General features: G+C 35.1%; 1 protein-coding gene across 4 annotated transcripts; it reads left to right on the plus strand.

Moving 5' to 3' along the window:
* Positions 1 to 4179: 4179 nt before the first annotated feature.
* On the plus strand, positions 4180 to 15391 carry LOC110021329 (vacuolar-sorting receptor 6-like). 4 transcript variants are annotated; one of them, XM_020719775.1, is made up of 14 exons: positions 4180 to 4409; positions 4479 to 4827; positions 6120 to 6812; positions 6914 to 7002; positions 7179 to 7248; positions 7347 to 7430; positions 7795 to 7871; positions 8012 to 8093; positions 8545 to 8627; positions 8722 to 8785; positions 8911 to 9039; positions 14674 to 14777; positions 14873 to 14978; positions 15055 to 15391. In XM_020719775.1, exons 2-13 carry the CDS (start codon positions 4527 to 4529, stop codon positions 14972 to 14974), a joined length of 1878 nt encoding a protein of 625 aa, XP_020575434.1. In that variant the 5' UTR covers positions 4180 to 4409; positions 4479 to 4526; the 3' UTR covers positions 14975 to 14978; positions 15055 to 15391. The 4 variants fall into 4 exon arrangements, with proteins under 4 accessions (XP_020575434.1, XP_020575435.1, XP_020575436.1 ...); XM_020719776.1 differs by having other exon boundaries at positions 4508 to 4827; XM_020719777.1 differs by having other exon boundaries at positions 4180 to 4398.
* The last annotated feature ends 942 nt before the right edge of the window (positions 15392 to 16333 follow it).

Here is a 16333-nt window from a genome sequence, read left to right on the forward strand (position 1 = left end):
AGTCGAGGTGATCGACTGGTGTAAGTTCCTCAAGTAGTAAAATCCTCTACAACTCTGTGTACGTAGGCAATTTGTCGAACCACATAAATCTGTGTGTTCTGCTGTGTTGTTCTTTTCTGATGTGATTTTTCCTCGACTGGTGTAAGTTCCTCAAGTAGTAAAATCCTCTACAACTCTGTGTACGTAGGCAATTTGTCGAACCACATAAATCTGTGTGTTCTGCTGTGTTGTTCTTTTCTGATGTGATTTTTCCTGTTCTATTTTTCACTTCGTCGATTGTTCTCCTGTTTAATTTTTATATATATACACCACATCAACTGGTATATCTAGATCTCGCAACAACAACAACTGGTATCAGAGCGTGGTTTCAGATCTGAGGAAGAATGATGACTGCAGATGAAGTGAAGGTTTCAGGGGTCGAGAACTTTGATGACACATATTTTGGTTATTGGAGAATACTGATAGAGGATTATCTTTATGAGAAAAACTTCATCTTTCGTTATTGGGGAAAAGACCTGAAAGGATGGATGATGCTGAATGGAATTTGTTGGATCGACAAGTTCTGAGGGTTATTCGATTGACCCTATCGAGGTCCGTTGCACACATCGTTGTTAAGAAAAAGACGACTGCAGATCTCATGACAGTCTTATCAAGAATGTATGAAAAGCCATCAGTGAATAACAGAGTGCACTTGATGAAGAAATTATTCAATTTGAAGATGACGGAAGGTTTTTCTGTTGATCAACACCTGAATGTTTTCAATACTATCACAAATCAATTGTTGTCTGTCGAAATTGATTTTGATGATGAGATATGTGCAATGATCTTGTTTGTTTCATTGTCAGATAGTTTGAAAGCCATGATGATAGCAGTTAGCAGTTCTGCAGATAAATTTAAACTGAAATACTATGATATTCATGATTTGATTTTGGCTGAGGAAGTTCGCATGAAAGATTATGGTGATGTCTCATGTTTGAGTTCGACACTGAATGTTGATTTCAGAGGGAGTGACATGACATGAACTTAAGTATAGGGAGATCAAAATCAAAGTTCAGTAAGCAGACAACCTATTGGAATTGTGGCAAAGCTGACCACATCAAGAAGAACTGCAGGAATCCTAAGAAGATTGAGAATGATAACACAAATGTGGTATCTGAAAAATCACATGATGCACTATTGTTGGCAGTTCATAGTTCTGTTGAAGACTTGATATTGGATTCATGGGCTTTAAATGTGGTAGGAAATCTACCACAGGCCACAGTGCAGGGCAGTGATGGAACTGAAGAGGAAAGTGGGTCCGGGGCACCCATTCTTATTGTTCCACAGACAGATGTTGATGAACCACAAAGCTATGAAGAAATCCTGTAAGATGAAAGTTCGAGCAAGTGAGAGCTGACAGATCTTCCACTAGGGAAGAAGACATTGCACAACAAGTGCACAACAAGTGGGTGTACCTGGGTGTACCAAGTGAAGACTGAGCGTGATGTCAGTAAGAGGTACAAGGCTAAACTTGTTGAAAAAGGCTTTCAGTAGAGGCAGGATGTTGCCCATGTGGTTGGAGTTGTAAGAAGAGACAAGACTCACCCAGAAAATAACTTAGAGGTGCAAAGCTATGTGGAGTCTAGTCTGTTGATATGTTAACTGAGGAGCCTCCGTCTTCACTCCAGAAGATCAACTGAAGTTGTGCACAACTTCAGTTGATCTTCTGGAGTGAAGACGGAGGCTTTGAGTTGCAGAGGTGGAGGAAAATTGTTCAAGAAAAAGGGGACACCGCTAGTGGAGGATATCAATTTGAGGAAAGATATGTTGCAGCCTGTGTATCGGTCTCCAAGTGGGAGAATTGTTAGAAATAGTGGAGCCTGGTCAACTATGCTTGGGTGGTTACTTTGCTTTGGAGAGTCACACCTCTTTACAAATAACAACTCCAGCCTTTCTCTTTTGTGAAGTGAAGCATCTCTTCGCTCCCTCCTACTCGTGATAAAAGTTTCAGATGACTCTCCTTGGGTTTTGTAGTCACACTTTGAGTTTTTCTTTGGTTTCCTCGGGATAGAGGAAAGTTTCCTCGGGGCAGAGGAAGAAAAGTGCAAGGATGAGTAGTTCCTTGCAAAGAAGAAGGAAGAAGAAGGAAGAAGAAGGAAGAAGAAGGAAGAAGAAGAAGATTGTTCTCCCTATGCTTCTTCTTGGTGGTTTGTGGAAGATGAGAAATTGGGTTTATTTCTCTTGTAAGTTTGTCTTCTTCGGTGCATCTCGGTATAGAGAGAGAAGGAAAGAGAGAGCAACGAAGAGTGAGAGATTCCTCTTATAAGTCGAGGTGATCGACTGGTGTAAATTCTTCAAGTAGTAAAATTCTCTGCAACTCCATGGACGTAGGCAATATGTTGAACCACGTAAATCTGTGTGTTCCGCTGTGTTGTTCTTTTTTGGTGTGATTTTTCTCGTTCTATTTTTCACTTCGTCGGTCGTTCTTCTGTTTGATTTATATATATACCACATTAACTGGTATATAAAGATCTCACAACAACAACAATACATATGTTAGTTGTGTTATGCAAGCAAGGTTGTGTTATCGAGTCAAGCATTTCTTTGATTGGGTTCATGCATAACAATGTTATATTAAGTAAATAGTAAAATTTATGCTTTTAAAATGTAAATGATATACTTTTGAGTTGATCCACACTTTCAATTATGGGTAAAACAAAGGAGACCAAGTGAGCTCGATAGAAACAAGCGATGTAAGGCTCAAAAGACCACTTGCCCAATGCTCTCAAATGATCACTCACAAAAAGGTTTCTAAAAGTTATTAGCCCAAGCTCTTGAATTCACTAGAGGCTCAGAGGGCACTTAGTTAAAAGAGCACTTTGCTCTGACAAAAAATTCAAGTTGGGAAAATATTTGGCTAATCCATAGAATATTTACATGCATAAATGGCACTCACGTAGGGGGAAAATTAATACGTATGACTGACCGTAAGTCTGGATAGTAGTTTTGATGCAGCCACACTGTCGTGGATCACACGGCGGCCCATCCGAACTTTCATCCGGACATGCAGCTTCTTCATTTAGGGGGTTGAAAGGAACCCACTTATTCAAGGGCAGTCTCTTTATAATTAATACAATTTTTATGCACCCATCAAAACAACAATCCACATAAACTTTTTCCCCCTACCTTTTTCTTCTATTTAATCTTTATTTTTGCCTAGGCCTCTACTAATGTTGTGTGGTTTGTATGAGAATGGTTTTGAGTATTTTTGCAAGTAGATCATGATCTAACACTACATGATAATTCTATAAATTTATTTATTTTTTTGGAGAAAGTTGAGCCGGAAGGACAATATGTGCAATTTGAACATGCGACTTCACGATGAGAAACTAAACTCTCAACAATCATTAGAGCTGTTAACGATCTAATTTTGAGCTGAGTTGGGTTTTGCTTAAAATTAACTAAAAAAAAATTCAATCCAAAATTTTGGCTCGTAGCTTGGCCATTTTATTTTGATTCGAGCCAAAATTTGAATTGATTTTCAAGTGATTAACAATCTTCGATCTAAACTCGCTAAATTCAAAGCCCTGACATCTTTTGGGCGGTTAGCGATCCGCTCGAAATCGGATAAAAAAAAACTCAGATTTAAAATTTTGGCTCACAGCTAGGCTCGTTTATTTCGATCTGATCTCAATCTCATCCAAAATTTGATTCAACTTTCAAGATATTAACCATCTTCAAGCTACACTCACAGCCCTAACCACTATGCCACGAGTAAATGCACTAATTTTATATATTTATGCATCTAATACTCTTATATAACACTGAAATCTTCAACACTACAACAAAATTATCACTCAAATCCTTAATCAATTTTCTTAAATTAAACACATCTTTTCATTCTCATGCTTGAATGCTATTATGACACGAAATGCTTTATAAATAAATGATAAAATTTAGATGTTTAACATGTAAATATAAAAAAGATCAATGCAACATGCATCAAAATTCCTAAGAAAATACGGGTGCACAATTTCTATGTATTCATAGGTCTAACATCAACATTCTATTATTTAAGTTTATAACACTCAAATTTTCAACACCACCACTATCATTTTAAAAATGAGGCACATCTTCTCATCTACAACTAAATTGTTGATCCACAATTAAGAATTAAGCGGTATGTAAATTTGTCCCTTAAAAAAATTTCATAGTAAGCGGGATATTTCTGTCATTAGAAGCCAGAAGAAGCCCAAGATCGTCCAAGATGCCATTTTTCAGCTTTCGCTTCCAACTTTCTGGACGGCGGTTGCTTGCCTGTTCCTCTCGCCACCGAACTCCTCCTGTCATGTTAGTCTCCCGGTCATCTTCCACTTTACGTCACAGAGATAACTTTTGAGCTTCTGATAAACCTAAAACGTAACAACAAAGTAATTATCTCTCTCTCTCTCTCTCTCTCTCTCTCTCTCTCAAATATCCCACCTGCGGACCGTTGACAGGAATCTTGCTCCACTCTGCACCTCACCAGGCGTGTTCTCTATCAACTAATGGCGTCCGGCCAGGGAGGAGTAGTGATGTTCTGTCATTTATGGGCGGTGGCAGTGATTCTGAGCTCGGTGGCCGGAATGTTCGTGGTGGAGAAGAGCAGCATCCGTGTTTTGCGGCCAGAGCATATCAGGGGGAGGCATGAAAGTGCCATTGCTAACTTCGGAATCCCTAATTATGGGGGCACGCTAGGGGGTGTTGTTCTGTACCCAGAAAAGGGCGCCACTGGCTGTAGCTCCTTTGATGGTGCTCGCTTCAAGTCTCGCTCCGGCCGCCCTGTTATCCTTTTGCTTGATCGTGGGGGTAATTAATTGCGATCAATTGGAGATCTTTGATGTGCTTCTGTTTTTTTTTATTGATACTTTTGATTTTTGTCGCATGAGTTATTATGAAGTTTCGTGGAGTTGACGGGCTGGTTTGGGAAATTTCTTTTCAATCTGGTACTGTGAGAAAAAAAAAAGAATATTTGATTCTTCTTCTTCATTTAGTTTTGTTTGGATTGAAGGAATGTTAAGAAAATTAAGGCAGTGTTTGATAGCATGCTATAATTCCGTCAAACACAAAAAGAATAAACTTAAATCTATTGCTTAAATCAATTATTTTCACGTTCTATCTATTTTTCCTGTTTTCCGTCTTCTTTAGAACATAAATTCGGATGTTATAAATTCGATTGCAGGTCGGATTTAAGAAATCACACTGTCATTTAATCGAGCTTCATTTCTGTTTTCGAGATTCATCGGATTTAGTAAATCATATTTAACATAAATCAATGTTTCCGCCAAACACCGCTAAATGAGATACCAACAATTTAGGGGTTGGTTATGAATCTGCAACTGTTGATTTATTAAACTTTTGCGTCCTTTTTTTATTTTCTTTTTTCATTCCTTTAAACTCAAATCCTAACGTCAAAAAACGGCCTTTTCCAGCCTTTGAGATGTTTTATGCAGCTTGTTATAAGGTCTGCGGTTTTGTCTTAATATGCTTGAAGAAATTCTGATATTTTTTTTGAATATCTTACCAGCTTCTCTTGTAGATTGAATCCTCAAATTGAAACTGGTGCGACTCTTAAAATAAACTAGCTTCTTCCCTGGTAATTAATTTCTCCATTATAAATGAATTTATAAAAATATTTATAAGATCATTGTGAAAAAATGGGGTTCTTCAAAAGCTGTTATTAGTATTATAATTCTTTTTTTTTCTTTTGAAAAAGTTGGATCATAGCATTTTTACAACTTTAATAGATGTGGTTCTAAGAAATTCTTCCTCATTCCATAAATTTTTGAAAAGAAAAAAAAAACTATATAATAAAGCATAATATAGTGGTTTGAAAAAGAAAGTTGTGAAAGCTGCTAATCTTTCTAAAAGAAACTAACATCACTCCTGTGTAGTCATTTCTCCATAATAAATGAAAAGATTTGGTTTGAGAACAGGCCGGCCTTTGGCATTTTACTAACATAAGCGAATAGTCTTCGATACTTACCCCTTAAAGAAGAGATTTTGATATCAGCTACGCATCTTGCAGCCCTTTTTCTTACTGAAAGCTCTCAATCTATTGAAAAAGACAACAATTTGATCCTCCTTTACTCCTTTCATAGATTGCTACTTCGCTTTGAAGGCATGGAACGGCCAAAATGCCGGGGCTGCTGCTGTTCTAATTGCGGACAGCATAGATGAACCTCTGATCACCATGGACTCTCCCGAAGAGAGTAAAGATGCCGGCTATGTGGAAAAGATCAGGATTCCCTCAGCTCTGGTAAACCGAGAGTTCGGCGAAGCCCTTAAGATAGCCGTTGAAAAGGGCACTGAGGAAGTTGTCGTGAAATTGGATTGGAGAGAGTCGATGCCTCATCCTGACGAGCGAGTCGAGTACGAATTCTGGACGAACAGCAACGATGAATGCGGCACCAGATGTGACGAACAGATAAATTTCGTTCAAAACTTTAAGGGGCATGCTCAGATTCTTGAGAGAGGTGGATACACTCTGTTCACCCCTCACTATATCACCTGGTTTTGTCCTGAGGTTTTTATGGCTAGCACACAGTGCAAGTCCCAATGCATAAATCATGGTAGATATTGCGCTCCTGATCCAGATCAGGATTTCACGGAGGGGTACGAAGGTAAGGACGTGGTCGTGGAAAATTTGCGGCAGCTTTGCGTGCATCGAGTAGCGAATGAGAATAACCGGTCGTGGGTTTGGTGGGATTATGTGACGGACTTTCATATTCGTTGTTCTATGAAGGAGAAGAAATATAGCCGAGACTGTGCGGATGATGTTATCAAATCTCTTGGTTTGTTCCCAAATTTTAAATCTTGTTGGTCTCTCGCTTCTGGTTGTTTGTGAATTGTGAGTTCTAAATTAACATTGGTTTACAACTGTCCAATTTATTAGGAATGCCTTTAGATAAAGTCAAAGAATGCATGGGAGATCCTGAAGCAGATATTGAGAATGCTGTGCTGAAGAAAGAGCAAGATCTTCAGGTGATTTCTTTTTCTTCTCTTTGTTTCAATCTTCCAGCTGAAACAAATGCTTAAAAAGCCTTCCTTTAACCTTTTTGTATGATAAAAATTGAATTTTGATATAGTGGATTTATGGTTTTCTTAGTTGATATTTCAACATGTTCAATAATAGTTATGTAAACTTTGAAACAAGTTAGGCTGGTAGTGGCGCACGAGGTGATGTTACCATCCTGCCAACCCTTGTTATAAACAACATCCAGTATCGAGGTATGCTTCATTTTTTAGCTCGGTTCGTTTTAGGTGTATTTGGTATTTTGTTATTCAGTAATTTTTTGTGCAGAAGTGATTAGTTTTCTCCCTTGCAGGAATACTTGAGAGAATGGCTGTGCTAAAGGCAATCTGTGCGGGATTCAAAGAATCTACAGAACCTTCTGTTTGCTTAAGTGGAGGTTTTCATAGAAATGCCATTCTCTATTAATGAATGGGAAAAGTGTTATAATGCCCCCCTGACTTTTTGTTTGTAGGGGCCATTTTAATCCCCGAGTCTATAAAAAAATCAGTATTCTTCCCATACTTCATTAATGGGGGCTGAAAATCAGTTTTCTCCCCATGCTTCATTCTCTCCGGACTATTTCAGCCAATATTAAAAAAAAAAAGACTGATTTGACATTTTATTAAATTATGGGACTAAAATGATCAATGTACATAATGAGACTATAATTTTGACACTTTACTCATAAATGAAATATATTGAATGTTCACATCTCTGCGTGATCTAAACTTAGTAATTGACTGTCATTGTTCTTCTTATAGATGTTGAGACGAATCAGTGCCTCGAGAGGAATGGGGGTTGCTGGCAGGATTTACGGGTGAATGTAACGGCATGCAAGGTATTTTATGATGTGAAAATTATTGAATTTGGTTAATTTTATGATTTTCTAAGACTGCTGCTGTATATCATTACAATCTATGTAACATAAGTTTAAAGCAGAAAAATGGCTGATTTTAGTAATATTTTTTTTTTTTTTAGGATACTTTCCGCGGAAGAATCTGTGAATGCCCTACAGTGAATGGTGTTCAGTATCAGGGAGATGGATACATTTCCTGCAAAGGTACGTATTTTGCTGTTAAATTCTTAGCTTGCTGTGAATAAATTTGAGCATTGAATCTTGAATTTTAGTGTACTCTATTTATTGCCAAAAAACATTCTCTAAATCCAAAGTTACTTTTTTTTTCTGTTTTAATACATTGAAAGCAAACACTAATTTCATTTTAACTTTGGTATTAAAGAATAAAAATGAAAAAAGCGCTTTTCTATAGATACAAAAGAATCATTGGACTGATGAAATTTCCAAATGCTGCTAATCAAAGCAATGAACAATGCTGTAAATCGTATGTCTTGATTATGTCTAGAGTGACTTGTTGACAGTATTAGAGAAAAACTGACTTGTAAAAATAGTAATTTGTGTGGACTAATTTTTATATAATTTATGTCTTGGTTCTTGCTCTTTTACTTCTTTTTTTATTCTAATCTTCTTGTAATATCTCTCGATTTATTTTCAGCCGTTGGGCCTGGAAGGTGTGCAGTGGGTAATGGTGATTGTTGGTCGGAAACCAAGAATGGGAGAACATTTTCTGCATGCTCAGTATTGCATTTTTAACTCTCTCCATTACAAAAATCTTTCTTTTCTTTTGTCTTCTCAGATTGTGTTGCTCACATTCTCTTTTTGATTCATGGAGGACTTTGATTTGAGTGGCTGCCGCTGCCCTTTTGGCTTCCATGGTGATGGCTACAAATGTGAAGGTGAATTTCTTAGTTCTAATTGGCATTCTTAGAACAAACATGTTTTTTCTTCTGCTTACTAGGGAAGAGAACAGAAGAATGATTTAATGCAAACATAATAATATAATTTGTTGTTTTTGAGCCAGATATTGATGAGTGCAAGGAAAAACTTGCATGCCAGTGTGATGGCTGCTTCTGCAAAAATACATGGGGAGGATTTGATTGCAAGTGTAAAGGAGATCTTCTGTATATAAAGGGAGAGGACACTTGTATAGGTAATGTTTTCAACTTAAGAGTGAGATGTAACTTTAATAAATTTTCAAAAATTGTATGCCGGATAATTTTTATAATGAAATTGGGGCATTTTCATACATACCACCCAATTCTTACGTATCTAAATATCTAACTTCAATCATTACATTTATACCACCCAAATCTTTCATATGATATCAAATATACCACTGTTTTAACTTTCAAAAAGTTAAATACACCTTTTCATAAATAGGAAAGATGACATGTATGTAAAAATTGAATTTAGGTGTTAGATATGTAAATACAAAAGAAATGAGAGGTATGTACATCTTCCAAAACCAATGATCTTTTCGTTATAAAAAGCATTAAATCTGTTTGTTATATCTACAAGTGTATATTGGGAAGATTGACATTAATTAACTTAATTAAATGAGATCTAATTACATGATTTTTTTATAGTAGGAAGCTTGATATTAGGTAACCTAATTGCAAGAGATCTAATTACAAGTGTTATTCTATATTAGAAAAATTCCTAATTTGTATGTCTCAGTCCTCTCTTCTTTATTGAAGAGATTATGACTGATTTTTTGCTGTTGAGTTGTAACCCTATTTCGGTCGTTTTTTCCTCTCACCCCACCTTTTATGGTGAATAACCTCTCTCGAGGATTTGTACCAAACTATATAATTAGATCTGTTGTGTGATTTTGTTTGTATCAAAGCTGAATTGGTGCGATTCTGATAACAAGCGACTAAGATTCTAGCTAAGTCGCAGCCACAAGGCAAAGAAATTGAAACAATTTAGGTTAAGAGATCTGGTAAAGTCATGGATAATAGCATGTTATCAAGTACTTTCACATCAACCATAACGTTAGAAAATGTGTAGATTTATCAGGTTGTTACACATCCCGTCAAAATTGATGTGATGAAGGTTTGACAATAAAAGAAATTGTGGCATGTGGTGATGTAAGGCTATTGATACATTGCACTCTTTGAAACTGGAGAAATTTTTTGACAGCCATAAACATCCTAAAGAGATATCAGAAAGAAATTAGTTGAAAATGAATTAGAGTGTTTGTGGCTTGATCTGAAATTACTTATCTCAGAAGATCATGGGGTGATGATAGAGGCTTTTGCCAAAAAATTATGGAGAATGCTAGAGAATAAATATCTCACGAAAAGTGTTTAAAATCATCTCCATATTAAACTTTGAGTTTACAAGTTTCAGATGATATGTGATATTACTATCGATGAGTACTTGAATAATTTTACAAAATTTTTGGCAAATTCGATAAATTTTGATGAGAAGATTAGAGATGAAGATAAGAAATTTTTTCTGTGAATTCACTCTCGAATGAGTACAAAACATTTACAATAACACTCATTTATGAGAATGTCTTGAATTATGACGAGGTGACTGCAACATTATTGAATCATAAGTTTCGTTGAAGGGCAAGGAATCCGCAAAGATGGAGTAGGTTGAGACACTTATAATCCAACTTGACAGATTTGAAAAGAAGAAAAAATTGGCAAAGAAGGGTGCTAAGGACAATACTTCTAAAAAATAGGACAAGTCGCGTAGACTAGTCTTGAGAAAAAAACAATGTGTTTTCTATGTAGAGAATGATCATTTGAAAAAGATTGTCCAAAGCTGAAGGAGGGGGAAATGAAGCTTCTTTTGAGTGAAAGCTAATCTTATTATGGAGATGTGTGACGTGACAGATTTTGATGTATCGTTTTCTGCATTTTTTCATAGTTTGTGTATAGATGATTCATATTGAATTCTAGATATAGGTGTTACCTATCACATCTATCCTCATCGAGAGTGATCATGTATGTACAAAATGTTTGATAGCGGTGCAATGATTATGAGCAATGATCAAATTTATCATACTATTGGTGTAAGGAACGTTTTTATCAAGATGTGTGATGATACTATGAGAGTGTTGATTGATGTTCAACATGTTCCAGATATCATGAAAAATTTGTTGTCAGTTAGAGCATTAGAGACCAAATGCTACAAGATTGTTATTGAGGTGGTTCTGAGGATATGTTGTGGAGCACAAATTTTTATGAAGGGAGTTTGTGATCACAATATTTATTATCTTCAGGAACGTATAGTAATTGAAACTGTAGTTGTTGTTGGTGATTCTTTGAGTGAAACTACATTATGACATCTGTTGCTTGTTGATGTTGAAGAAGCTTTACTTCAGACTTTGATGAATTAAATATTGATAAAAAGAGCGAGCACTTGCAAGCTCGATTTCTTTGAACATTTTGTGTTTATTGAGAAGATATCAATATCATTTAGTACTGTCATCTACATTATAAAAGATATTTTAAAAAATGTGCACACAAATATTTGGGCCCGATGAAGACGATATCATTCAACTGGTGGAGATATATATTTTTGTTTTATCGATGATTACTACATATATATTTGGTTGTACAACATGAAGCGCAAGAACAAAGTGTTGTAGATTTTCATGACTTGGAAGAAATGAACTGAGACTCATATTGGTAACAAATATGGTATATCAGATCAGACAATGTGGATGAATACATATCAAATGCATTCTTTCTGGGTGTCGTAGAGTTGAGATAAATCACGTCACTATTCGAGGCACTGCAATAGAATAGGGTGACAGAGAGGATGAACCAGACTTTTTTGTAGAAAGTTCAGTGTTTGTCGTCTAATGTTGTTTTGGATAGTGTTTATTGGGTTGAGGTCATAGACTATGTCTGTCATTTGTCTATAGCTATTGGAATGGAGACCTCAAATGAGATGTGGTTGGTGCATCCTACTAGATATTGTAAGCACATGAGAGTGTTTGGGTGTTCAATTTACTACCACATACAGAATAATAAATTGGAAAAACAAGCAAAGAAGACAATCTTTTTTGGCTTCACACATGGAGTCATGGGCTTCAAACTTTATGATCAGACATAGAAAAAGCGTGTGATTAACATGGATTTTACATTTGACGAGACAAACAATTTGAAGCATCAGGACTCAACGCATGCATATCGTTCTATTGGGACCACATATAAACATCAGCAGTTAGAGTTTGATGGAGCTTCACTTGCTCCACATAATTCGTCTGCTCCTACTCAAGTAACTTAGTGGCAGCTCAGAAGGTGCTTATTGACAGTGCTTGAGAGGACGTTGAAGAAGATGTTGAGAATGAGGTTCTTATTTATGATTATGTTTATTAGGAGCAGGATTAATCACCAGAGTATCTCAAAATCATCTTGGTTGAGGGATCACATTGTATTTGCATTTTCAACCACAAAAGTTGAAATTTCTTGTCACTACGAGAAAGTGGTGGGGAGCCCATACGGTTATTTTTGGAGAGGGGCAATGAATGAAGTAATTGAGTCTCTTGGAAGAATGTTATATGGAGGTCAGTGAGGCTTCCTTCGGGAAGAACAGTTATTTGGTGCAAATGATTATATGCAAAGAAATAAGATCTCATGGAGCTGAGGTGCGGTACAAAACTAGGTTAATGACAAAACTTTGCATGGTGAGAAGTGATTGACTTTGATTAGGTATTCTCTCTAATGGTTAAGCATCATTTGATCTGTGTTCTCTTAGCACTTGTTGTACAATAAAATAAGATTCTTGAGCAGCTCAATATGAAGGCTGCTTTCTTCCATAGAAAATTACAATAAGAGATTTATATGTTACAATTGTTGGATATGGAGCCTCAATAGAGTTGATTTATAGGCTAGAAAGGTCTTTATATGGGTTCAAAAAGTCACTACGATAATGGTATAAAAAGTTTAATTAGTTCATAATAGGACAAAACTACACAAAGAGTTAATAATATTATTATGCATATTTTAAGAAGTTGGTCAATAGTGAGTTCTTGTACTTGCTTGTATATATTAATGACATGTTGAATCTATCTGTCGGTCGTACCGAGGTTAATAAGATGAAGAAACAACTCTTCAAATATTTCGAGATGGAGGAGTGGGGTGAAACTTGTATAATTCATGGTACGAAGATTCTCTGGCATCTTGAAGGTTTGACTCTCACAATGAGCATATGTTCAAAATGCACTGAGCAAGGCGATGAGTCTACCCGTTGCATATTACCTTTGGTTGAATTCAAATCAGTCTTCTAAATATGATCAGGAAAGGAAAGGTATGCAGTCGGTTCTTTCTGTTAGTGCAGTGATAGTCTAATGGTTTATATTATACTAAAAATTGAGCAAGCGGTTGGTCTTGTGAGTAGGGTCTTGCATGATCGGAGGAGTCACTTGCAGGCTGTAAAGAGTATTCTGAGGTACTTAAATGGTACAATTGATGATAACTTGATATTTGAAAGAGAATCATCTACATTTGATTTGCGTATAAGTTACACAAATTCAAACTATCCAGGTAATATGGATAGGCGTAGATCTATGACTGACTATTTATTCAAAGTTGGTAGGAGGTTTAATCAGTTAGAGATCGGTTCTTCAGTATATTGTTACTTTGTCTGCTACGCAGGTTGAGTACATGGCAGTCACGGAGGCGTTGAATGAAGTGATATGAATGTAGGGCCTACTAGATTACTTGGGAGTTGATCATAAGTATCTGACGATATTGTTTAATAGTTGAGGTGCAATATTCTTGGCTACAAAACTAGTTCAAGTCTGTACCAAACACATTGATATATGGTACCACTTTGTCAGAGACTTGATTTATGATGACAATATTTTTTTTAGGAGGATAGATATGAAGGAAAATCCAATAGACATGCTCACAAAATGTATAAGTTCACCTACTATTCACAAAAGGTATAAGTCCATAAGGGCATTTTGAAGAACTACGTAAGGTTTGACTGTTTGGGAGAGAGGCTAGTATGCAACCATATTGGTGCAGTTGTTTTTGTATTGGAGCTCATTTTGGTCATCTCCCACTTATCAAGAAGTGCGAGATGACGTGTTATGAAATATATTAAATCTAATGATCGTATATTAGGAAGTGTGTATACTAGAAAAATTGATGTTAGGTAAGTTAATTAGAGATCTAATTAGGATATTTTCTATATTATAAATATTTTTGATTTGCATGTCATAATCTTCTCTTATTTGTAGAAGAGATTATGGTTGATTTTTCAGTATGGACTTGTAACCCTATTTTAATTATTATTTTTTCTCTCCTCACATGTCGATAATGGAATAACCACTCTTTGTGGACGTAGGCGGATTTGCGCTGAACCCACGTAAATCGCACCATATTTGATTGTTTGTCTGTAATGTGATTTTGTTTTTGCTTTGTTTTCCACAACAATTTTATGATATACTCTTCCCGCTATTGTTGAAAAGGTCAATTTTGCTATTTCCTTAGATATTACGATGATGCATATGACTAGCACGCCTCTCTTTTCTTGTCTACTTGATCAATGAATTAAAAGAAATCAACGCGGCGGCATAAAATTATCACATTATTGTATGTTTGCGCGTCTTCCAGTTTTTGTATTATTTAATAACTCTTTGATGATAAAACAATTTACTAGATAATGCTTTGATTAGAATTTTCAGAACTAAGAGCATATAAGATATTGGAGTTTCAGAAGGAACCTGCAGATTAATATGATCTCCTTCAGATCTTTAAATAATTTTCCCAAACATATATTTCAATTTATCATCTCATTTTGCCATCTAATGCAGCTAAGAATGCATCAAGATTGGGATGGATGTTGTCACTCTTGGTTTTATCCTGTTTGGTTGGTGCTGGAGTACTTGGTTATATCTTCTATAAATACAGGCTGAGAGTATGTTTTGTTATTCTAATTTCTCAAACTCACCATAGTATTTAAATTTATATTCATACAAATTAATATTTAACCTTTTTGTATATTTCTTTCAGTCTTATATGGACTCAGAGATCATGTCTATCATGTCTCAGTACATGCCTCTTGACAACCAACACAATGAGGCTCAGCCTCTGCGACAAGATTCCACCATATAATACAGTATAGTTTCTTCTTCATTGTGATTGTTAATTTTATACAACTTTTTAAATTTTAATTTTGGTTTGATATATTGCAGGGAGATTGTAGATTTAACAGCAGAGTTGGGAAGCTTGTGGCAGTATTCATTCAATAATCATTCTGCAAGCTCTACATGGTGAGAATAGATGAGAGGAAGGGAGGGGACAATGATGCATGCTGTTTCAGCTATTAATGTTGATTGTGTTGCCATAAATTTGATAATTTTGTTCATAATATGTTTAGGATCATGCTATACAACTTTGGTTTAAATTTTTTGGTGCTTTATAGTATGTAAATTTATGTAACTGATGATTTATTTGATGTCAATAAAGAATGTGTGTGTGAGAGAGAGAGAGAGATAATGACTTACATTTAAAGTAATATCTACGTCGAATCTAGTATGAGCTTACTCGTTTTGTTATTTGTCATTGAGCCAAACTTGAGTTTTAATTTTATTATTGTGATAGTATTCAAATTTGTCTTATTTAAATTTGACTTAAAGTGGAATGAGCTTATCAAATTGCAACACTATAAAACACAATTATTAGGTAATTGAATGATTTTTTAGTCAATTAATGAACATCCTATTAAACTTAAAAAATGACATTTTAATTCAATTTAACTAATAATGAGTGATGTGTCAAACAAGAAAATTTTATCATGAGGAATTAATATTGATGCAATTTGAACAATAAATATTCCAAACTAAGCGTCTTGGCAAGATCAATTCAATGCCAGAGGAAGTGATTCAAGCCGAATTCAATCAGATCTAGATCAAGCTTTTGAAGTTCAATTGAAAACTTTTGAATATTAATTGGAAAATGAAACGAAGCTCAAATTTGACATATAATCAAATCTAGTGTCTCAATAGGTGTAATTAACATGTCCGAGATTATTCATTTCTGAGGTTATTAATGTACTTCAATATTAAAAAAATAATATATTATACAAAAAATAAACATCGATCATCGGATGGAGTGCTTTGGAAAGCTAGCCCAAAATAACCAAAATACCTCTCTAAAAATGACCAAATTATCCCTCGCAATTTATACTTGATTTGTCATATAAAATTAGTAAACAATTTAAAAATTAAAATGATTTGTTTAATTTTTAATACAAAGTTATTAACAAATGATTTTACAAATATAAATAAATAAGCAATTGTCTAAATTTCAAATTAGGGAAGTTTGTACTGAGCAAATAAAATTATATATAAATTATGAATATATATTTTTTAATTAAATAACATAAATAAGTACAAATAAAATAGTTCATTGAATTGAAATATAAGTGTTTTTGTTAGAAGATCAACGGCGGTAGAGTGATAAATTAATTTG

The sequence above is a fragment of the Phalaenopsis equestris genome, unplaced genomic scaffold (assembly GCF_001263595.1).
Source record: "Phalaenopsis equestris unplaced genomic scaffold, ASM126359v1 Scaffold000134, whole genome shotgun sequence".
NCBI classification, from domain to species: Eukaryota; Viridiplantae; Streptophyta; class Magnoliopsida; order Asparagales; family Orchidaceae; genus Phalaenopsis; species Phalaenopsis equestris.